This window comes from Cydia fagiglandana, chromosome 16, assembly GCF_963556715.1.
Source record: "Cydia fagiglandana chromosome 16, ilCydFagi1.1, whole genome shotgun sequence".
NCBI lineage: Eukaryota > Metazoa > Arthropoda > Insecta > Lepidoptera > Tortricidae > Cydia > Cydia fagiglandana.
Genome location: NC_085947.1, coordinates 15,463,306 through 15,487,950, shown reverse-complemented (window position 1 = coordinate 15,487,950; position 24,645 = coordinate 15,463,306). Strand labels below are relative to the sequence as shown.

General features: G+C 39.4%; 1 protein-coding gene across 1 annotated transcript in view; it reads right to left on the bottom strand.

The window, feature by feature from the left end:
• LOC134672244 (atrial natriuretic peptide receptor 1) overlaps window positions 1-24,645 on the bottom strand; it is a 98,789-nt gene that overhangs the window by 8,891 nt on the left and 65,253 nt on the right. The window contains exons 9-19 of the mRNA XM_063530145.1: window positions 23,574-23,665; window positions 17,741-17,887; window positions 16,405-16,487; window positions 10,919-11,045; window positions 6,449-6,495; window positions 3,737-3,857; window positions 2,968-3,144; window positions 2,173-2,329; window positions 1,657-1,815; window positions 1,041-1,224; window positions 339-485 (exon numbers count right to left, since the gene is read on the bottom strand). Coding sequence (XP_063386215.1) covers window positions 339-485; window positions 1,041-1,224; window positions 1,657-1,815; window positions 2,173-2,329; window positions 2,968-3,144; window positions 3,737-3,857; window positions 6,449-6,495; window positions 10,919-11,045; window positions 16,405-16,487; window positions 17,741-17,887; window positions 23,574-23,665 — 1,441 coding nt within the window. The remainder of the gene's footprint in view (window positions 1-338; window positions 486-1,040; window positions 1,225-1,656; window positions 1,816-2,172; window positions 2,330-2,967; window positions 3,145-3,736; window positions 3,858-6,448; window positions 6,496-10,918; window positions 11,046-16,404; window positions 16,488-17,740; window positions 17,888-23,573; window positions 23,666-24,645) is intronic.

Sequence of the window (24,645 nt, the reverse complement as noted above, 5' to 3'; positions counted from 1 at the left end):
TTTAAGTGAGTCAGAGCTAATTTTGAGACAGAGGCTCAACACGTAGAGGTCATCAAGTAGATTTCCTGCAACACTATATTTTCAGTCTCTCCGCCTCCAGTCTTTCATAATCGAAATCAGTTCTGACCTACCTACACTAATCTACTAGCTTTTCATTTAAGCCTTCTTAAATGAAAAGCTAGCAAATGTAAAAAGAAAATGTCACATACATACATACATCACTGGCTCAGTCTCCCAAAGAGGATTTTGGCTCCTGACACAAGAGAGCGCCCTTTACCCTATTCTGCACCACTTCACATATGTAATGATTTTTGAAAGATTTCCTTCTCTATTCTTACCTTGGTAATACTTGGTACAGCAATTCCTCAGATCTCCGTTTCTCTAGCGACAACTGCTCCGTCTTCTCTTCCACGAGCGACTCCAAGTTGTTAGCGTACTGCTCCATTCGGCTCAGGAGATCATCCATCAGGTTGTCGCAGTAGCCCCTAATAAAATCGGGTTTAGTCGTAACAGCGACGAATTAAAGGGCCACACTTTACTAGTTCGCCGGACGATATCAGCCTGTCATTTGTTCGGAACTGTCACCTTTTGCCTTTGACTGACAGGCTGATACCGACCGTCCGGTAGTAAGTACAGTATAAGTATGTACGTGCCTTTACGCAGAGACATACTTATACTTTACAAGTAACAGAGGTTACAAGTAACCTTCAATCAAAAACCTAAACTCAAAATTCTTAACCCAAACCACGAGTGCTTGTATCAAAGAATATCAAACTAAAGATGAACTTGCTGGTGGATATAGATCTAGTAAGTATTTGATTGTTTAACATTATCATTCAGTGTCTCAGACTGTCTTGATATGAAAAGCGGGTTGCTAGAACCAGTTTTTTATCACTACAAATATAAATGAAGTAAGTAGTCAAAAGCACTTGACAATTACATTGAAGAGGTCAGTTTAACCTCGTAATAAGGTCTTATTGAAAAAAGTACCCACCGCAGAAAACCCTGTTTTTCCTCTCCTCATTTATTTTGAAACTTACTTGATATGATTAGCATTGATGAAATCAAACGTGGGCCTATCGTCGGGCGCCTCGGCCCAGCAACTCGCAGCCAAGTCCATCAAATCTGACGCGGTGTTTGCGCCCGGGCCCGCACCCGCCTCGTTGGCTATCACCATAGGCCGGAATGGGGGTGACTCGCGCCCGCATACGCGAGAGACTATCTCTAAGGAATGAAAGACAAAATTAAGGATCGATTGTACCAAAACATCTGTCACCGTTAAATCGTTCACTAAATTTTATTGTATGTGAAATTTCATAGATCTCTGCTGCGTGATGTTCATCAGTCTGTTAACTGTGGTTGGTGCAGGGCAGGGCAGTCCCTTAGGGAGTCAAATTCATATGTAAGGTCAGGTCTTAAAATTGGTGGGTATCTTTTACATTCCAGTTGAAGAACACAAATGAATACAGACAATTTACTCTTATCGGTAGTTACCCTGTCTGTAATGCTGGCAATCCTAGTTTCTAATTCTAGAGGTTCCGGAGGATTATCCTCATTTTTTACCTAATCCTGACTTTCGATTTCAACTTGCTTTCGATCAAGAAATCAAAAGCTGTAAGATGGAACAAAAACGCTCCGAGAGTCTCACAATATTACCTCTGTTAGTCATAGCGGTGGTGTAATGGTGGAACGGGCCAGCGCGTAGCACGATCTCCTCCAGGATGATCCCAAAACTGTAGACATCACCCTTCAGAGATGCTGCTGCTCCGGGGTAAACGCTTGCAGCGACCAGCTCCGGAGCCGTCCAGAGCAGTTCTAGACCATAAAAAACTATTGTAGCTTTCACGGTATTCAATACTTCCAACTGGTTTCAATCTCGTGCTCAAGATAGCTTAATAAATTCCTAAAAATCTGAATTTAGAATACGATTTCCACGTTTTCTAAAATATTACATTAGAGAATAAATTAAAATATTAGGTACTGCTGCATGAAACGCAGCTAGTGCAGGTTGACGTTCAGAATACTCATAAAAGAGAATTGCTTCTAACTGGTGAGACCTAACATGATATCATGATCATTGGCGAAAGACCAAGTATTTTCTTTTCAAATAAACTTCGATTGGATCACAACCTCATGGTTCAGGTCCTGTGCTACAAGAATCCTTCCACTTACTATAATAATAAGTGTCGTCCTTGATGAGGTCAGTAGGTGTGCAGAGGGTGTTGGGGCCGTAATCTGATATCTTCAACACGAAGCGGCCATCGATGAGGCAATTGGAGGAGCGGAGCTTGCCGTGCGCTCCCAGACCGCCGTGGAGATAACACATGCCCTTATGAAAAAGACCGTAGTTGTGCAGAAAACGACCAACTCAAGTTTTTATCAATGCAGAAAACGACCAAAGCTACTGAGTTAGGGTGTAAATCACATTGACAAAAATGGTCGCTTTCTACAGAACTACGGATTGGTTTAAATATGTGTGGTAAAATGTCTGGTTTCAAGAAATAAATAGTACAATAGATTCTATCTTTTCTCTTGGTAGGGATCGCTCTATCAGTGTCTCAATACTACCCTAGGCCTAGGCCAAAGGTAGGCAATTTTTTAAGAAGAGGTTAGTCATTCGCAGTAAAAATCATCAAATTATGTAGGAATTTCAAAGAGCCGCAACTGCTGTTTCCCAGTCTCGGTGTTAATTTTTTCGGTGACTGTGTGCCGACCCCTACCCCAGGCTGGAATCCCTCCGACTGGGTTACGCAAACTCTAAGAAATTCTCCACGAAATTGTGAAGGATATGCAAAAAATTACTCGCCGGCTCTCTTGCGGAGAAAAGGGTCGCAGTCATCTGGGAAATTCGATAGAAAAACGCGGGGATATATTTAGGCAACGTTTGATAATTCAAGCACTTTTTATGAAACTGTGTCATTATCACTGGATCAGATGAAATTCCTTAACAACAACACGCAAGTTTACCTGAACAATATCATGCACCAGTGAGGTCCTAAAGTTCCAGTCTAGCTGGATTTCTTCATTGGAGAGGACGTCTTTCAGGGATCCCTTGGGGCAGTACTCTGTCAGTACGAACACGAGCGGACAGTCGACGCACGCGCCGATGAAGCGAGCCGTGTTCTCGTGAGACACGTTCCTCGCCTGAGGACAATGTGAACGAATGGAACTTGATCATCACTACCTACACCTTATAAAACAAAGTCCACCACCGCGTCTGTCTGTTTGTATGTAAGGTAAATGCACTAGCTAATGCCCAATAGATGACACTTTGATATCACCTCTATTGACAATGACTTAAGTTTCAAGATAACGTATACTGGGACAGCGTCGAGCACCAGTACGTTTACCGTATGTATGTTAGCGATAAACTCAAAAACTACTGAACCGATTTTCATGCGGTTTTTACCTATCAATAGAATGATTCTTGAGGAAGGTTTAGGTGTGTAATTTGTTAAGGTTTTGTGCAACCCGTGCGAAGCCAGGGCGGGTAGCTAGTCAAAAATAAGATCGTGTGTATAATTATTTTGACCACCTCGCACGCCTTGTTCATTTTGCTGCTCACTTTACAAAACACCGATTAATTACGCGCCTGTTCAATGTACCTATACACGAGGCCGTAGATTTGCAATGTTCTTCTTCATTGTACATTCTGAGGCAGTTTATGATATCTTAGAACGAATTCTCAACTCATCTTCTTATTTTTTAGAAAAAAGCAAAATGATCAAATACTAACCTGTCTGATCTCCCACATAAGCTTCTTATTGAGGTCTAGTTTCTTCCTGTGGATCTTCTTGACTGCTACTCGGTTCCCCTTGTACAGACCCACGGTGAACGCAGATAGAGTGAAGGCAGGCGTCCCTACTGCACCGCGGGTACTCCAGCCTAGGGAAAGCTGGGGGCAATGTACATAATTATTTTGTATGAGGGATGAGGTAAAGAACAAATACACCTGATAACAACTCTTCGGATTCCCGTCAATGAAAGAAGAATGTCAAAAAAAGTAACGATTGAAGTTTTTATTTATTTATTCTTTATTGAATATATTTAAGTCAGTTTTACATAATTATGTATGTATAAAACTTAACAAACTAAAACCCGTTCTGAGCCATGCCGGGTCCAAAGGTCCCCATCACACTAGCAGCGTTACCCCGCTGTATGGCGATGGAGACCTGTTGGACAAGCCATGACTCAGAACGGGGGTCATTCCCCTTTTCTCTGAGGCGCTTTCCAAGTTCCCTTTATTTATTTTATAAGTATTTAAGAAAATGAATAAGAATAATATTAATTGGAAAAATGCCGCGTTTGAATAAAAATTAAAGATTCTTACATTATTTGAAATAATTTTAATACTTGATATAATTATGTAGGTAGAATTGTAGATATACACCTAGGTAGATATAAAAATCATGATAAAATCGAAATTAGTATTGCTGCTACAACAAAATCCACAGCAATTTACTTCCCAAAAAACATTAACAATCGTAAATGGCCAATAAATGCCCAGTAAAACAAACAGACGGTTTTGATTTCACAAATACGGTAAACTGGGAATGTTTTATGCTGTCATAAACAAGGAATGGGTAACCCATTAATTAGCCCAATACAAAATTTTACCCTTTTCCAGGCATAGTACAGTCGCCATCAGATATATCGGAGCGGCCAAGGTGTTCACAAATATCTGAACACGCCTCTATTGTCAAGGCATTAGAGTGCGTGTTCAGATATTGTGAACACCTTGGCCGCTCCGATATATCTGATGGCGACTGTACCTACGATTTATCGACCACATACGCACCACGAGAACTTCAACTTTAGCATTCCGATTTAAGATTCAAATAGTTTGCTCTTCGGGAAATTTGACTTGTCTTCAAATGAATCATCAAAGCTGGATTAATTATAATATTGGAGTATATTTGGATTTTTCGGGAAAACGTTGTAAATTGGCGACTAAATGGTTAAGAGCCAACAGGAGTGGTCATTTCTCCATACAAACGTAAGTACTCGACGGTTTCCTCCGTGGATTTTGATGCTAGAGCAATGATTTTTTCAACACAGATTAATATTGTCAATATCTGTGTCGGACCGTTTAGCTTTTTTTGATATTTTTTTAAGGCGCTAGAGCACATCAAAAATGGCCAAAATGACCTCATTGACTATGTCGCAATGAGAGCCGTAGTATTCAAAACTGATATCAATTAGCCAAAAAAGCAAAACGGTCCGACACAGATAATTTCATAATCATTTAGATTTCCAAATTTGGTCACGATTGGTTAAGTTTTGGAGGATAAAACAGTCGAGTACGAAACCTCGATTTTTGAGATTTTTACTCAAAACTTTTGTCCTTGTCCTTATCGCACTAGTTTTAGGAGCCGCTTCCATTAGCGAGACGGGTATATTTACCTAAAATATTTAAAACTCAGCTCCTGTTTCGTCTTGAACGACCAAGGAAGACCGTTTAATGCACTGACACTGATAATGTACTCGTACCAGCCAATTTCGTACATTACCTGAACTATTATCACTAGACCTTATAAAATAAAGTCCCCCCTCCGCGTCTGTCTGTTTTCGTCTGTATAAAAACTGTTGAACGAATTTTCATGCGGTTTTCACCTATCAATAGAGTGGTTCTTGAGGAAGGTGTAGGTGTATAATTTGTTAGTTGTGTTAATTATAATTAGTACTACTTATAGGAAACTATGGAAATGTTATATTTCATTGGACAATTACCTTAAAAGTGACTCTTATAGATTTGAAATGAGGCCAAATCGGTATTATTCCCTTACAAGCCGAAACAATTAAATTATACAGACAGTTAATCGCCGTTCAAAACTTTATTTTTTCACTAAACTAAGTAATCTGTTGTCTACACTATGAGATAAGATAAACCTCTGCATGTAATAATTAGTTACTATTGATGATGTAAAATAAAGATTTATCTATAGTTCATTTTTTTAGCCTTAGAAATAAGGTAAACAATCTAGATGTGTCTTTTAATTGAAAAACACATTTTTAAAATAAGTTACGGCAAATATGTAACAATTATGAATCTAATACGACCATTTATATTCTTCTGCTTTCATAAGTAATATTAACTGATTTCTAAAAAGCGTTTTTCAATTAAATGACATGTCATGACAAGATCGCTTATCTTCTTTCAAGTTCTTTCTAATGCTAAATTATAAGGCTGATATCAAAGCGCCCTGCTAAAAGAGACCTCATCAACTACAAACTACTCCGAAAAGACGTACATTTCTAAAGTGATTAGCAATCTCTACCATTTATTCGTCTCTACATAATTATATTGAACAAAGACTCGATACGCTTTGCTCCGAGATAAATGGAACCAGGAAACTGGACAATTAATCTTGAGAGTCTCTTCGATTCATAATAAAAGGCGCAAAAGCCTACCTTGCCGTGATTGAATAAAACAGAAAGGTGATTGAATAAGGGTGGTATTCCATTTGTCCAGTGCGTATTGCGTCTCACATTTTGCTTAATGAGAGAGTGAGATGCAATGACATTGGACAGGTGGAATACCACCCTAAAACAGTGAGGAAGGCAAAGATTTTAATAGATGGCGCCAGGATAGATTTCCTTTGTTTCCATGATACTTACGAGTACGCTTCCATGAAATAACAATAAAGTACGAACTCCGTTGAGAGCCATCCAGGGGCGGGATTTTGGAAAAAAAAACGGATACTTATTGTATCAGAGAATCCCTAGGAGCAGTATTATTATTCCATTGAAAAATAACCTGGGGTGTACATTTTTCGTCTGAAAGGCTTTTATCATAGGTCATTTGCAAGATAAGTTATGGCAACACTATTCAAGAAGCCGTGAGTAGTTTTTTTTTTTCAATGTATACACGGTGTAACATGAGGAAACCGAATAATTTTAACCACGCATTTCTGAGGTCAAAAGTAAAAAATGTAATATGAGTTTAGGTCAATTTCGCCAAAAAAAAATATTTGTTGAATGTATTTGTACATAAAAAATAAATGTTATTGGTAAACTTGTCACTTAAAATTTATTTTTACATTTTTTTTTCGTAGAACCTACTTTTTGCAAAGTGTTACTTGTCACTTTTTGACATCTATCAATAAGGATATTTAGACTACGTCCCATAGCAGCAACATCACCATCAAAAAGGCCTTTTACACTATGTAACAATAAAAACTTTTTTTTTTAGTTAATTCTATATATCTCTGAAACTAGGCGAATTTCAAAAAAGTTTATAGGACATTTTTGTCTCTAAATATATGATCAGGAATACGCTGTTAAAATTATTCGGTTTACTCATGTTACACCGTGTATATTTTGAGTCTTTCTTAATATTTAAACGAATAGACCGTGGGATTTCCTTTTACGGAAATTTACCTTTTAAAGTACGGTTTTTTAAGGCCTGAACTAAAATTCTGACAAGCTTATAATATGACAAAAGCAAAGACCAGGAAACGATTGCGTAAAACTCTATGTCTTATAACTTATTCGCAGAAGGGCAGGAAGGGTTACTTCACGCTTCAGAAACGTTACCGAGAAATTTCATTCGTAACATAAACAACCATTTGTAACGTAAACAGCCGTAGCCAATCTTGATTTCATCTCCAACTGTTTTTCATATCTCAATGAAAGGAGATGAATCCAAACTTCCCCTCTGTTTATGCGCCCCGCGGCAGATTGTTTTAAGCCAATCAACGGATACCAATACGTACGTAAATAAATAACCGTACACGGCGGGAAGAAGTTGATAACTAGAGATATTTTACTAAAGGAATTTGAACTTAAAATAAAATTACAAAAGGTTCAAATTTCTTCAATTTTTTTCCCGCCAGATATCAATTTCTTCCCGCCGTGTACGGGTATTATAGCATCCGTCGTTGCTTATTATTTTAGACAAAATATGTACAACTTAAAGATATGTATTACATTATAGGTACAGCTCAATTTTTTTAACACGTCTGGGTATATCCTCTAGCCGCCCATACGTCAAACCTTGCCAAGCAAAATGAAATTTTATTTTGTCAACACAAAGTTCAAATTAGAATGGAACAGGAGACCTTTTTATAGGTCTCTGGGCGGCTAGAGGATATAATAATTAGTACAGTCATTATAGATTTTGACCCGTGAATAATTAGTTCTTGGATTTTTTTTTCGTAGGTCCCTCGGGGGGGTCACTGGGAGTGTAAATTCAAAAAGTAGGCTGAATCAGGCTCCTGCGTATATTCGAAAAATGGTTTTTTTCCAAAAAAAACGGTTTTTCTTCAATAACTCGGCCATTTTTGATTTTACAGTAAAACCGTAAGGACAAAAACTGTAGGAAATTTGATTCTCTACAAGTTAGTCCAGTCATTATATCCAAAAAACCGACCCTTCCCGTGAATAATCAGTTCTTGGATTTTTTTTGTACGTCCCTCGGGGGAATCACTGGGAGTGTAAATTCAAAAAGTAGACTGAATCAGGGTCCTGTGTATATTCGAAAAACGGTTTTTCTTGAATAACCCGGTCATTTTTGATTTTACAGTAAAACCGTGAGGACAAAAATTATTCAGAATTTGATTCTCTACAACTTTGTTTCCCTTCATTTATGCCGTAAAGCGTGGAACATAGGAGATAATGATAATATTTTGAATTTGTCGCGTTTTTCAGGTTTAATTTCTAAAATATCGATTTTGGGGGAAAAAATGTGGGAACCAAAACTGTTCAGAATTTGATTCTCTACAAGTTTAGTCCTCTTCATTTATGTCGTAAAGTTCAAAATAAACGACATGTTGAAAATATTTTGAATTTGTCGCTTTTTTCAAATTTTATTTCCAAACTATCGATCCTAGAAGAAAAATTGTGAGGACCAAACTTGTAGAGAATCAAATTTTCTAAAATTTTTGTCCTCACGGTTTTACTGTAAAATCAAAAATGACCGAGTTATTCAAGAAAAACCGTTTTTCGAATATACACAGGACCCTGATTCAGTCTACTTTTTGAATTTTCACTCCCAGTGATTCCCCCGAGGGACGTACAAAAAAAAATCCAAGAACTGATTCATCACGGGAGGGGTCGGTTTTTTGGATATAATGACTGGACTAACTTGTAGAGAATCATATTTCCTACAATTTTTGTCCTTACAGTTTTACTGTAAAATCAAAAATGGCCGAGATATTGAAGAAAAACCGTTTTTTTTGGAAAAGAACATTTTTCGAATATACGCAGGAGCCTGATTCAGCCTACTTTTTGAATTTACACTCCCAGTGACCCCCCCGAGGGACCTACGAAAAAAAAATCCAAGAACTAATTATTCACGGGTAGGGTCGGTTTTTTGGATATAATGACCGTACTAAATACTATTTGTACTATTTACGTCCTTTAAAGGTATGAATGAGACTTTACTTTTACTATCTAACACAACGTTATTTGTATTGTAGAGCTGTAAGTAATTTAGTACCTACTTATGCTAACTAGCATACATTTTACGCGATTTAATTTCTGCTGTACGAGTCATAAGCAGATTTATTTTTCATATTGTTTACAGTAAAGTCAAAAGAAGATTACCTATGTTATTTATGTACCTCTTCTTTTCCTCCTCAGTCGTTCACTCTTGACAGAGTCTTGACCTCTTCTTTTGTCCTATCCTAAATTATAGATAGCCGGTAGGTACAAGGTCAAATCTTTATTGACAACGCTATTTGTGTGCAAAAGCTAAATATCAAATATTATAAACCCTGAATATTTTATTACCATTGCTCTTGTAGATTTTTTTCCTCACTCACCGTTCCGCTACCTCACTTGAATCCCTGATGGCTGGTCCTTAGTCATCGGTACAACAATATGACAACAAATACCTACTCCTCATTGACCGGGGTACCCGCTGCCTCGTGTGGCCATGAAAATCACATATCCTGATTGCCTATTGCTCGTCATAATTGGATTCGTGCCCAATTTAATTTGCATGAATCCGAAATAAACGGACCACATTAAAATTGGTGTTATCTGTGTGTCTGACACGTGTTAAATTTAGCGTACTTTAGAATTAGCATACAAATCTAGAATAAATAAATAAATATTATAGGACATTCTTACACAGATTGACAGTCCCACAGTAAGCTCAAGAAGGCTTGTGTTGTGGGTATTCAAACAACGATATATATAATATACAAATACTTAAATACATAGAAAACACCCATGACTCAGGAACAAATATCTGTATCATCATACAAATAAAGGCCCTTACTGGGATTCGAACCCAGGACCATCGGCTTCGCAGGCAGGGTTACTACCCACTAGGCCAGACCGGTCGTCAAATCATGGTTGAAGGGCAAAGTACTGAGTGACATGACAACATAATTACATCAAGTTTAGACCAATTTGCCGCTTCAGTGATGAGCTCTACTATATGTTTGAAATTGTTATCCTCGTCCTCCAAAACTCATAATACGGATAGTAAGATGTTATCTCTGTTCGTTTATTGTTTCTGTTCCTATTATATGTGGCGTGGATATGCTCCCGCCAGAACAAGGACGGATCGGACACGCCACGCCATGTTGTTCAGTTCAACGTCGATACGGGCCTAAACGAAAGGTCCCACTTCTATGTCTTACCTTGAGCACCTCATTGACGATGTGTCGCGCTGGGCTGGTCCCCAATCCGGTGCCCACTTCGACCAACACCTCCTCGGGTCGCACGCGCCAGACAATCTTGATCAGTTCATCATCCACGCATACCTGGACAATGGGTACTTCCTTTTTCTAGGAGTGTCTCTTACATACCTTGAGTACCTCATTGACGCTGTGCAGCGCTGGGCTGGTCCCCAAACCGGTGCCCAGTTCGACCAACACCTCTTCGGGTCGAACACGCCACGCCATGTTGTTCGGTTCAGCGTCCATACGGGTCTGGGCGGAGGATCCCACTTCTAGAGGTATCTTACCTTGAGCACCTCATTGACGCTGTGCAGCGCTGGGCTGGTCCCCAATCCGGTGCCCACTTCGACCAGCACCTCCTCGGGTCGGACACGCCACGCCATATTGTTCAGTTCAGCGTCGATACGGGCCTGTCTGAATATAAAAAAAATGTTTACTATCAGAAGCCATATTACTACACCTAAGACAAAGTCCCCTGCTGCGTCTGTCTGTTTGTGTGTTTGTATGTTCGCGATAAACTCAAAAACTACTGAACGGATTTTCATGCGGTTTTTGCCTATCAATAGAGTGTTGTCTATTCTTAAGGAAGTTTTAAGTGTATAATTTGTTAACGCGTACGAAGCCGGGGCGGGTCGCTAGTCCGTACTAAAAACTTCAACTATTCCATATACCTATTTGTTATATTGTTAATTCTAATTTTTATCTTATATTATTTATTTTCGCCGTCTTTTATAATTTGATTGACTTTCCTCTAGTCTATTGTACTCAGTGCTATATTTGTCTACCGTTCTTCTCCAATTCTCAATCTACTCAAAGGTTAACTGGAAAAGATCCCTTAAAGGGATAAGTTCGCCTTTGTACTGCCTATCCTGTGCCATAAATTTGTGTTTTGTGTTATGTACAATAAAGAGTTTATACATACATACATACATACATAAAAACTTCAACTTGATCTGACATTACGAGCACTGCACCTCGCTCTAACTTTTAGATTGGTGCGTGATGCGAGTAATGTCAAGTATAAAATCAAGCTCAAATGTTTGAAGTTCAAATGAGGTTATGGATTATTGGCGTCTTTTAGCCAGCAACTGGCGTTAAGTATTAGGTTTCGCTGCTTGTAGAGCCACCAAGAGGTCTTTAATAAGGTGTCCCTTCCCACCTTATTTAAATCTTTATTTTTACAAGCGAAAATTGCATTTATCTTCGCAATTTTTGATGGATCAGGCAGCTAAAGGCTAATATTAGTAGTATATGGAGTATCACAGAAAGCAAGTTAATTATTTACCCCTTCTATAACCACTTGATAAAAGGATTCATTTTTTCGTAGCTTTTGTGTGCATTTACGAGTAATATGTTCGTGTGTGTGTAATATCCGGGTCCCGTTTATATCCGGATCGTGACAGCGCAAAAATCGTGGACGCTATATCATCCAATTAGGCGTGTATCTACATCGCCATAAATCCGAATAAAATGTATAATTTAATACAATGTTGTAATTGGACGCAAACTGCACACTGTGGCGTAGTATAGGTGCTTAATATAGCATAGATATAGAGGTAGGTACCCCTTTATTCATAAACGCGCTACAAACTTCAATTAGCTAATAATCGTTTGTCCTTGTCTGTCATTTTCACTTATGTATTTGTAAGACAGGGATTTAACAAAATCGGGGCCGTAAAGTTTTATGAATAAGCGAGGTAGTATGTAGCTGTATTGAGGGGAGACAGTAGTAGTAGTAAACACTTTATTGCACAAAACAAGTACATAACACAGAGAGAATACAATAAATGTGTACAAAGGCGAACTTATCCCGTACAGTTTATTGTATTAGCAATCTGCAGTAGTAAACGGACCATTCTATAGAGCACCTGTGTTCCACTTGACTACCCCTCACCTCATGGCGACCGTGACGCGTTTTGCCGACTAAAACTTCTGATATAAGGAGATTTCTGATAACAAATAAAAAATAACACATTCCCACAAAACAGATACTCCTAGACGCAATACTTCCGATCAAAAACCGTTTGGGAGCTGCAATGCCACAGATAGACACACAGATAGTCGTTGAACTTATAAACTCTGGCAAGTCAGATTTGTCTAGAATAAACCGTAATTAAAAAAAAATGTAAGCTCGAAGGATCCATGTCCAAATACTAAGCATAAGCTTTTTTGCTGACATAGTTGACTTGCCAAAATACCTATAATACACTTCTTTTTGCATCAGAAATGTCTATGACTTAGGATATTACTTATACTAAGTTCAGAACTACGACATAACAATGTTACATAAAAATAAAAACAAACAGTAATATTAAAGCGGCGAAGCATAAATACGAAGAAGAAGTTTACATAAAGCTGTAAGTTAATGAATCTGCATTCATTAGTGCGAAGCAAGGAAATAGCACAAGTAAAATAAACAGTACCTTCAGTAACAAATTTTATTATATACGACAGGTGTATTTTAGTCGCACAAAAACGACTGACAGAGCAGGAAAACAGCTGCCGCTTAAGCTCCCATATGCGCAGCTTTTAGTTTCATGGCTCTTCTACACGATGGGCCAACGCCGGCCACTCCAAGGGATGCAGCCATGCGGTAGAATGAGATAGCAATATCACTTGCTCCCTCTAACGCATAAATGCGTCCCTTGGAGTGGCCGGCGTTGGCCCATTGTGTAGAGGAGCCATCAAAGATACTACCAACGATACCAAATATAAGTGGTAATAAGGTAGGGTGATATTGCCTTTACCATTTAATTTCTGCAGTGGCGTAACTAGGGGGGGGTTGGAGGGGGCACGTGCCCCGGGCGCCGTCCAAGGGGGGGCGCCAAAATGGGCAAAAGACTACCTCTCCGCCTTACCAAAGGCACAGCAGGAAAACTTTTGTCAGTCGTATTTACCACCACTGTGAAGTGTGAAATGCGGATGGTAATCTGGCCCACAGCTCAAAAGAGAAAGCCGATCTTTTAGGTACTCTTTTTTCCCTCGAACTCGATCTTGAAAGACGACGGTAGCGCCCTACCGCCCACTATCCCGCAGTGCGAATACTCTATGCCAGAAACTTCTATCAAGCAGAGGGATATTCGGTGGGAGTTGCTATGCTTTCATTTTATAAGACGAGCGGGCCGAGTGCTTCAAGAGTTGTATTCCGTGTTAGCGCGTCTTTTCCCTCAGGGGTCTCCTGTCGGGAAGTTACCATCTTATGGACTGTCCAAGAGACTACCTATGCAAATGGATCGCTAGCCCTTTGTCCGGCAGGCGCATATGAGCCGTAGTAGACGGAACCTACTCCAATAGCTGCTGCTGCATATTTGTGACACTGACATGTCTATCACTATGGTACTATGGTATGTCTATCGGACGACAATAGGTACTGGGGATTCCTATAAAGGCTGGTTAAAAATAACTACATTCCCATTGCCAGGGAGGTTTTGGGATTATACTGAGTAACTTTTACAACGGGACCAATCCCGAAATCGCAAAAAAAAGTTTACACTCCTATAGAAAATGGACCAACCAAAATGTATGAACCAGCCAAATTTTTTTTCGCGACTGAGGGGTTGGTCCCATAGTAAAAGTTGCTCATTATAAACCCAAAACCTCCCTGGCAACGGGAATGCAGTTATTTTTTAGCCACCCTGTATACAGGATACAGGATGTCCTCTACCGCTCGTAGGTAAGTACAATGAGCTGTTGTCTGAAGAATTGTTTGACATGCTGCCTAGTTGCCAACGGTGACAGCTTGCCATCACTGCACCGCTCGCTGTATTAGGATAGGCAGAGTGTTTATCCTCACACCCTAGAACCTAAATGGTCGCGCACTGTGCGGTTTAAGAGGAATTCCTTTCACAGCGGGCGGGAGGAAATTTGTCGAAAAAAGGGAGCTCATTCCACAATAAGTTGAATAAGTTCCCGTTTCTCGAGAGGCTACAGTATAGAGATCACCAAAAAAGAAGTGCATAAGTTTCAAAATGGTCGGCAACGCGCATGTAACACTTTTGGAGTGTAGACGTCCATATGATGCGGTGACCGCTTACCATCAGGTGGGTCGTAAACATGTTACCCACCGATGTACTAAAAAAACACATATACACTGTATTTGTCTAAATTAAAAGTAAACTTTTATAAGAAAAAGTAACCCTTTTGTAGTTCATTTCGTTTGTGGGGGGGGGGGCGCAAATTTGGTGCCTACCCCGGGCGCCATATCCTCTAGCTACGCCACTGAATTTCTGATTCTGATTTTGATTCTGACTAACGATTTAAGTCTGATTTTTTTTATTCCAATCAAAACTTTTAGTGACCTATCACAACTTTTTTAAATAGGAAATTGTTTATTGAGTATAATATTCAAAGTTGCGTGCGGATAAATAATAGCTGTCAGACAAGTTTCAGTCACGTTTTGGTCGTGTGGACCGTTTTTTTGAAGTCAAAATATACAGCTGCGTCAGCTAAGTCTATTAGATATAGTGAAAAGTTTGCTGTACATATTTAATGAATAAATAAATAAATAAAAAAATACATTCAGTCGCTGTACTGTTCACAATTATTATACAGTTACCCGTTACCTTCGGAACGCCCGTAGCTCTAAGCTCACTATTAAAACATAAAGCACTCACGGAGTTCAAGTTCAGTATGGAAATGCCGAGAAAGGTGTTTTGATGTAGCCACAGACAAAACATCCTCTAGACTGAGCATAGTCGCGCTACCCCCGCTGCCACGCATACGGTAATTTTACTCCATGTTCGAGTAGAAAAGTGTCTTTGTGTGACGTCCGTGAACTCGTTCCACGTTTGAACGGACCAATCACGGCACGGGACTTCGCTCACCTCGTCCCGCGCACCCCCGCATTTTTGGCAGCATCGGTTGCGTGAAATAATTGCTCTAAACTCCGTCTAGAGGATTCCTAGTCTATGGATGTAGCTATTATACTGTAATGCTTCGCACTAATGGACAACGTGATGCTATTGTGCTTTATTGTCAAAAGCATTTTTAAAGGATGAAATAAGTGCTCTTTAGTATAATAATAGAGTTAGACCAAGAAAAGTCTGCAGCGATTTTGATATTAAAACGTCATAATTTCATAGTAGTTTGACGTTTAAAATAACACTTGCCGTGCGTGGGCTATCAAAATCTCTGCAGACTTTTCTTGCTATAACTCTAGTAAATACTGTCATATAATTTCGACAAAACGTGAGTATAGCTTGGCAAAAAAAGTACTTAGTAACTAAAAAGTGGCAACACTGTAGTGTCCTCCTGTTTTATTATATAAATTGGTTTGAAACTGACGCCTCTTTTTAATTTCTACTCTTTTTTGCCAAACTGTACAAAATGCACGACTAGCACAACTACCTATAAGGCCCACTTGCACCATTCCACTAACCCGGGGCTAACCGGTTAAACCTGGAGTTACTATGGTTACCAGTACAATTTGACACTGGGTTGACGGTTAAACCGCTTAAGCCCGGGTTAGTGGGATGGTGCAAGTGGGCCTTATGATAAATTATTTGTTATTACTTTCACACTTAACTTGCAATCAAATAAATTATATTTACTAACTAATTAACTACTTACTCGTTGACTTGAGAACATGTCTTTTATGTTGTTACTAATTTATTTGTTGTCGTGATAAAAACGAGACGAGTAATAAAAATAATGCCGATAATCGCGTCAATCATACTCTCTTTCATAAATACTAAAAAAAGGAGAAAACGCAACATATAATAACAAATAAAGTGTACGCAAAATAAATTCCTGAAGGTTGCGTTTTGATACTTACTTGTAGGCAACACAGGCAGCAGTGACTGCAAGTATCAAGAACACGGCGAGTCCGACGAAACAGTAAATGATCACTGTTTGCGTCTCTGAGCGGCGTGCAACAAACGACACACAATGGAGACATACTTTCATTATACCGGGGATTTTTCAGAGTGGGGTCCGCTAACATTCAAGACTTTAGTAATAAATATAAATGGTTCGTATCAAGACTCAAATGACACGTAAACTGGCTCGCTCACGTGTTAAAAGAAGTATATGTGATACGTAAAACCCCGTTTTTAGTGAAAACGCGTTTTTCCTAGTAAATACAGTTTTACGGCTCCTTAGTAAAAACGGGTTTTACTAGAAAAAATAAATCTTTTATTTTCGAGCAACGAAGGCCCATAGAGTCGGACCAAAAATAGTCTGCAGGGGATTTGATAGCCCGCGCAGTGAAAGTGTTATTTATACGTCATAATTTCATGGAAGTTTGACGTTTAAAATAACACGTGCACTGCGTGGGCTATCAAATACGCTGCAGACTTTTCTCAGTCTGACTTTAGATACATACCTACCTTACAGACTAACATATATATATAATAAATTATAATTTTAAATTGTAATGTATTTAATAAATATCTATTAAATCTTTAAAAAAAATCTTAAAAACTAAAAATTACTTTGAAAAGTAATTGTAACTGATAACTAAATTTTCGCTAAGTGCTTTGGTGACATGACATTCGTTAGGACTTAGGACATCGGGTCAGTCCCTATAGGAACCCACAGCGAGTCTAGTCCGCCGGCGGTCCCCTGGCTAGAGGATGGCTTTGCCCGCCACTGGCTAGCAGCCATTGCTCAAACACTTGTTGTCTACAGTACCTCCTTGACACATAGGGTCAGTCCCTAGGAAGCCGCAGCGAGGCGTATCCACCTGGCCAGTGGATGGCTTTGCTCGCCACTGGCTAGCAGCCATTGCTCAAACACTTGTTGTCTACAGTACCTCCTTGACACATAGGGTCAGTCCCTAGGAAGCCGCAGCGAGGCGTGTCCACCTGGCCAGTGGATGGCTTTGCCCGCCACAGGCTAGCAGCCATTGCTCAAACACTTGTTGTCTACAGTACCTCCTTGACACATAGGGTCAGTCCCTAGGAAGCCGCAGCGAGGCGTGTCCACGTGGCCAGTGGATGGCTTTGCCCGCCACAGGCTAGCAGCCATTGCTCAAACACTTGTTGTCTACAGTACCTCCTTGACACATAGGGTCAGTCCCTAGGAAGCCGCAGCGAGGCGTGTCCACCTGGCCAGTGGATGGCTTTGCCCGCCGCAGGCTAGCAGCCATTGTCCAAACACTTGTTGTCTACAGTACCTCCTTGACACATAGGGTCAGTCCCTAGGAAGCCGCAGCGAGGCGTGTCCGCCGGCGCAGCCCGCCGCCCACCTGGCCAATGGATGGCTTTGCCCGCCACTGGCTTGTAGCTGCTATTCAGGCCGTAGTAGAACGCCACCACCTACGACATATTTTTTTTTTTATAAAGCCTATAAGGTGTCTCACTGCTGGGCAAAGGCCTCCCCCCTAGACCTCCAATCCTCAACCGACTTAATCGGGACATATAAATAAACATTTTAAAACTCTATCCCCCTTATTCATAAAACTTTACGGGCCTGATTCAAAATGACAGATAAGGACAAACGATTATTAGCTAAGTGAGGTTTGTCGCGCGTTTAATGAATAAGGGGGTATACTTCTAATTCTATTACGAAATCTTAGTAATACTCAAACATTTTAAAAACGACAGTTTTTTAAAGAAGTTTTTTTCTATTATTTTGTATCCTTACATAGGTCAAAAATGGACGTGTATAATTTTTTTAAAGGGATAAAGTAGGGGACCATGCGGCAGTCGTAAATCAGAACGATTAATAAAGTACCTTCTAAATTGTAAAAACGAAAAGTAAGGGCCCAACAACGTTATTGTTTTAACACAATAGGTACCTATATAACGGCTATTGTGTTGCGATCAATGAAAAGTCCTTAAAAAAATCTAACAATGTAGCTCTCAAGATTAATGAAAAGTGACTTATCACTGTGATTTTCCATTCTAAGAGACTCATTTCCATTTTTTAGGGTTCCGTATCGAAAGGGTAAAACGGGACCCTGTTATTAAGACTCCACTCCCCGCAGTGCCGGATTTACCACTGGGCTGAGTAGGCTGAAGCCTAGGGCGGCTAATTTGGGTCAAAAAATATTTTATTTGCTGTTTAGATAGGGTTGACCAGAATTGTATCGATTTTGCCGCCCTCTGTCATGTCAAGACCCTTTATATTGATGTCAATACCCTTGATACAGACGTCCGGGCGGACAACAAAGTAATCCTATATGGGTTCCGTTTTGAAGTACGGAACCCTAAAAATGTACCATTTTCTATCAAATTGCGGTATTTCTATAGAAAAAATTTAGTTTATATTTAGGTACATTATTTATAAAAGCGAAGTGGATAGGGGCGGCAAAATCGGCATAGCCTACGGGCGGCATATGTCTAAATCCGGCACTGACTCTCCGTCTGTCCGTCTGTCTGTCACCAGATTATATCTCATGAACCGTGATATTTGACATTTTCACAAGTGATGTATTTCTATTGCCGCTATACAGTGCCGGATTTACCACTAGGCTGAGTAGGCTGAAGCCTAGGGCGGCAGATTTTAGGGGGCGGCAAATTTGTGTCAAATAAAATATTTTATGTGCTGTTCAGATAGGGTAGACCAGAATTTATTTGTAAAATTTAAATAACAAGCATAATTTGTCTGTCATGTCAAGACCTTTTTGAAGTACGAAACCCTAAACATGTACCTACCATTTTCTCGAAAAAATTTCGCGCTCGCTACGCTCGCGTTTTGATTTAAGTACCTACATTAGTGACCCATCTGTCTACATTGTAAATTTGGGATGGTCGACGATTCTTGTATCTTCGTGGTATTATAGGTTCCGATTCTTTCCTTTTGAAGTACGGAGCCCTAAAAATTTACCTACCTACTAATATATTCTTGAAAAAATTTCGCGCTCGCTACGCTCGCGTTTTCGTTTAGCTAACTACATTTTATTGTTACCCGTCTGACCATAGCATTCAATGATAACACAGAACCTAGTAGAACGCCAGCGGTAATGTCCACGCTATCGGAGCAGCTTCCGTCTACTATACGCCTCATATGCGTCTACCGGATGAAAAGCTAGCGATCCATTTGTATAGCATAGTCTTTCGAGCAGACTCAATGCCAGACCCGACCGAACTCCTTAGCTATATCCAGCCTGACTGCCAATGTCTCACCTTGATTCTCAATGGCCAAAACCCAGCGGTACCTACCGGTCACCGATCAGATCAGGCAAATATAAAGAGGTTAAATCGTCATTTGACGACCGGTCTGGCCTAGTGGGTAGTGACCCTGCCTGCGAAGCCGATGGTCCTGGGTTCGAATCCCAGTAAGGGCATTTATTTGTATGATGATACAGATATATGTTCCTGAGTCATGGGTGTTTTCTATGTATTTAAGTATTTGTATATTATATATATCATTGTCTGAGTACCCACAACACAAGCCTTCTTGAGCTTACTGTGGGACTTAGTCAATCTGTGTAAGAATGTCCCATAATATTTATTATTATTTATTTATTATTGAGTGACAAAAACGGCCCATATAAATCTGTATCTAGAATGTGAAAGTGACGTCACCTTATATGCATTTTAATATGGCTATGGTGTGTTGTACTATAAAATTAAACGCCTCTGATAGGAAAGTACTTTAAAAAACCTATAAGCGAGGCGGATAGGGGTGGCAAAATCGGCATAGCCTACGGGCGGCAAATGTCTAAATCCGGCACTGCCGCTATAACAACAAATACTAAAAAGTACGGAACCCTCGGTGGGCGAGTCCGACTCGCACTTGTCTTAAGTAGGTATAGATAGATAATTTCGAAATGAACCACTTTACATATACGTAGCATGTTACAGATCCTACGACGTAGCTCGCTACGGCTTCGTGTATTCAGACCAAGAAAAGTCTGCAGCGGATTTGAGAGCCCACGCAGGGCAAGTGTTATTTTAGACGTCAAACTTCTATGAAATTATGACGTATAAATAATACTTGCACTGCGTGGGCTATCAAATCCACTGCAGACTTTTCTTGGTCCGAATCTAGCAAGCTTAACCTCAAGAGCTGTATTCTGATAAATATTTCAATGCCCCAATTTCACATCGGTGACGGGTGCGACGAATTGTAAAATCACTGTTGCTGACGTCACAGGCATCCATGGGCTACGATTACCACTTACCATCGGGCGGGCCGTATTCCTGTTTGCCACCATCATTGTATTATTAAAAAAAACTTTATTATATAAAAAAAAACAGATATTTCTCCTGCGAAGTTTCTGACAATTGTCAAAGATTTAGAAGAATTTTAGGTAATTTTTGACAGGTAATGAGTTATATGTCGGAATTTCGTGACAATTGTAGTGTTTCTTGTAACAATTGTCATAAACTTAGCAAGAGAAATATCTATTTTTTTCCGATATCATAAAGTTATTTTTAAATAATACAATGATGGTGGCAAACAAGAATACGGCCCGCCCGATGGTAAGCGGTAACCGTCGCCCATGGATGCCTGTGACGTCAGCAACAGTGATTTTACAATTCGTCGCACCTGTCACGTTGGTGAAACAGGGGCCTGATATTTAATTGAAAGCTTTTGGACTATAGTTGTGGTCTTACAGTACGGAATCCTAAAAGTCATTCACCAGGAAATCCCGGAAACGCCACTGTAGTCGACTTTTAAATTTTATTAATGACGAGTACAAAGAAAACCTTTTAAGCATATTTTTCAGGATAAAATGCTCAAAAAGTATACTTCTCCAGGATACTTCTCAAATGACATTTCTATAGGCTAAAAAACCTTTGTAATTATTTCGCTCCAGCGATTCTTACTTTTCAACATTTTCCGTTTTCTGTAAAGATTTCTGCTTCAATGAAAAGGTGGATGAATAGCCTTTATCTAAATATTAATAGCCACTATAGGTATTCAGAATCTATGGCAGGAATCTAAAGCGTTTCTGGAGTTACCAAGAAATCACGTTTCCAATATATATTTGGGTCTATCAGAGACCAAATTGCTTGTTTTAACATAGCCATAACAACATTACGTTCAAGTAATATATTATTTATACTTTTAAAATAAGCAAATTTTTTAAAGGTTGATTCGCTCATTCCACTGTTTTTCTAAGCCATGCATTTGCTCTCAAAATGGTAATTTTGCAAAGTACACCTGCTGATTAAGATCATTAAAGCATCACCGAATGAGCCCTTCGGTAGACCAGTGCTGGTTTCATAGCTAGTATTACCACAGAATAAATAATAGTACTAAGTACAGAAGACTCACTCTCTAACAAAACGCGTCTGTTACGATCAGCACAGATATGGCTGCTAGGTGGCGACAGCGCCACGCGCGGCTTATGGCAAACCCCAAAATTGGGGCCGAACGGATGTACTTTTAGCTACCTGTAGCAAAGCGACGAAATCGCGGAGTGAGACACGCCTGGTATTACTACTGAGCTGGGTCCATGGCGTGACCGGCTGTTTCTCTGCTTTTGTTGTCTGTACATTTTCACGAATAAATGTATGTTATCTTTTAAATGATGTCATTTTAAATTGTGTAGTGAAGTCGGATCTTCTATTCCGAAATATTTCACAAATAATACACTACAACTATCAGGCCAATTCCAACGTGCACTAACATCAAAATGATATTTGAATCATGTTATTTAGTTATCGTGCGTCTCGCCCACACCAATACATGTACGGTCAAGTACGAGCGAAATGATTCAAATGTCATTCTGATGTCAGTTTGGTACGTTCGCATTGGCCTGTTAGCCCCAAGCATCCCGTATTTATATTAACCATTAAACAATCAATTGTTTAAGTTCTGAGCGCTGCGTCGGACGTCTATTGTTTCGAAACGAAACTCTGCGTCGGTTAAAGTAGGTCACTTGTCTAGTCATAAATATGCTATCATTCACTGCGTTAAATACATAAGTTGTAGAGAAACCATATGTTCCGTATGATCAAAGAGTTATGTTGGAAATATCTAGGAGACCTTGAGCTAGATCGATTTGTCGCCCCCGAAAACCCCCATATATCAAATTTCATCGAAATCGTTAAGAGCCATTTCCGAGATCCCCGAAATACATATAAATGTACAAGAACTGCTCGTTTAAAGGTAAAATATCTGTGAGACCTAGCTTTGCTCGGAAAACGTATAACAACTCTAAAATGCGCGTTTTCCCAGTGGTAAGACCTAGCTAGATCGATTTTTTCGTCCCAGAAAACCCCCATATAGCAAATGTCATCGAAATCTTTAGAGACGTTTCCGAGGTCCCCGAAATATATAAATGTACAAGAATTGCTCGTTTAAAGGTAGGTATAAGATGAAGAAGTTAAGTCTAAATGGCATTATTCATAAGCGCGCTACAACTATACAAGCCTCAATTATCAATTACATATTAATCTTTTTTTTTAAATTATCTGTCATTTTTATAAATATTGTTACTTCATAGATGAGACAATTATTATAATTTAGAAACGCTTGCTATTGCGGCGGCAGCGGGTGAAACCCTAAAACGCCGCAAATATGCTGGTCTTACAAACAACCACATATTTGCGGCGTTCGCGGTAGAGACCCTGGGGCCGTGGTGTCGTGACGCTCACAATCTTTTTAAGGGCCTAAAAAAAATACTATTTGAAACTAGGGCTGCCTCATATCTAGGCCAAAGAATAGGCATAGCTAATCAGCGTGGGAATGTAGCCAGCCTTATGATGGGCACCCTTCCGCAGGGGACAGATCTGGGGGACCTAAGATAGGTGGGTAAGTTTTATTTATTTTATTAGTTTTAATTTATTTAGTTTATACTTAATTTTAATAATAGTTTATAAGTTGTGTTATTTTAGAGGTATTCAATATTCATTGAAATATAAAAAAATATGGTGTATTTAAAACATGTCAACAATGTACTAGCAGAATTTTTTTCAGCTATTGATCTACAATACTTCAGTTGATATTTAATTAACCACTAGCTACGTTTTTATCCCATAAAACCAGGGATATGTTTATGTATCAATTTATTGTATTGGTCAAAATACTCAACGTCGCACTAACCTCAAATTTCCCAGTGACAGGATCCAAATCCAAGATGGCGTAGTCAGCATCGCGGTCTCCCACCGCGTCGATTCGCACGTGGCCCGTTATACCTACAAACAAAAATAATTAAATACAAACATTAATTATACAATTTTCAATTTATAGATATAATTACACACAACAATAATTCTTCCTTAATTGGCTTAATTGACCATTTATAAATCCCTTATCCTGTTATTTTAAAGGTAGTGCTTGCCTGTTCAGTTTATTAAATCAATGAACAATAAATGAACCCAAATATCAACTTAGTAATGACACTAATGACAGGATAAAGCGTCTGTCTCTATATTGAACAGTACCAAGTAACGTTTCATCTATCATGTCCTTATAAAACAAGAATCACGGCGCAATTCGGGAAATGAATAAGAGATGCCCTAGATATGAGATAGTAAACATATGTGACGTTTAGGGATTGCAATCCGGACTGGTTTTGAATCCGGCCGGATCCGGCCGGATTTTGGCCTCAATCCGGCGGATCCGGCCGGATCCGGCCGGATTGGTATTGCGGATAAAAAATTCATCAAGTCACGTATTTTATCATGTTTTTAGCGTTATATGCGAAGTTAAGGATATTTTTTAATGGATTAATAAAACGGGTGTCTTAACAGGAGACCTAGGCTCTCCGAAACATGTCGCGCGAGTGACTAAAAACAAGTGTCTAAACCGTAAATTATTCAATGTTAGTATGTCTCACAACAGTTTAATTCGATGACGGCTGTTTTAAGTTTCAAAAATCAACGTTTTCATTACTTAACCACAAATAAAATCTTCTTTTTCTCTTAAAATATCTATAGCCCAACCCACATTTCCAACAAAAAGGTGCTCTCAATTCAACCATTTTAGTTTTGGCAAACAAAATCAATAAACGTGTATACCTATACAAGTACATTTAGTAGCATAATAATAGCAAAATAACATATAAATAATAATAATAAATAAATCGGATCAAGGGACAGATGCAGAAGGCGGTGATCTTGGACACGGCGCGGATAGTACGTCGGTTCCTCTCTCTGCGGCCCTGACCACCGGT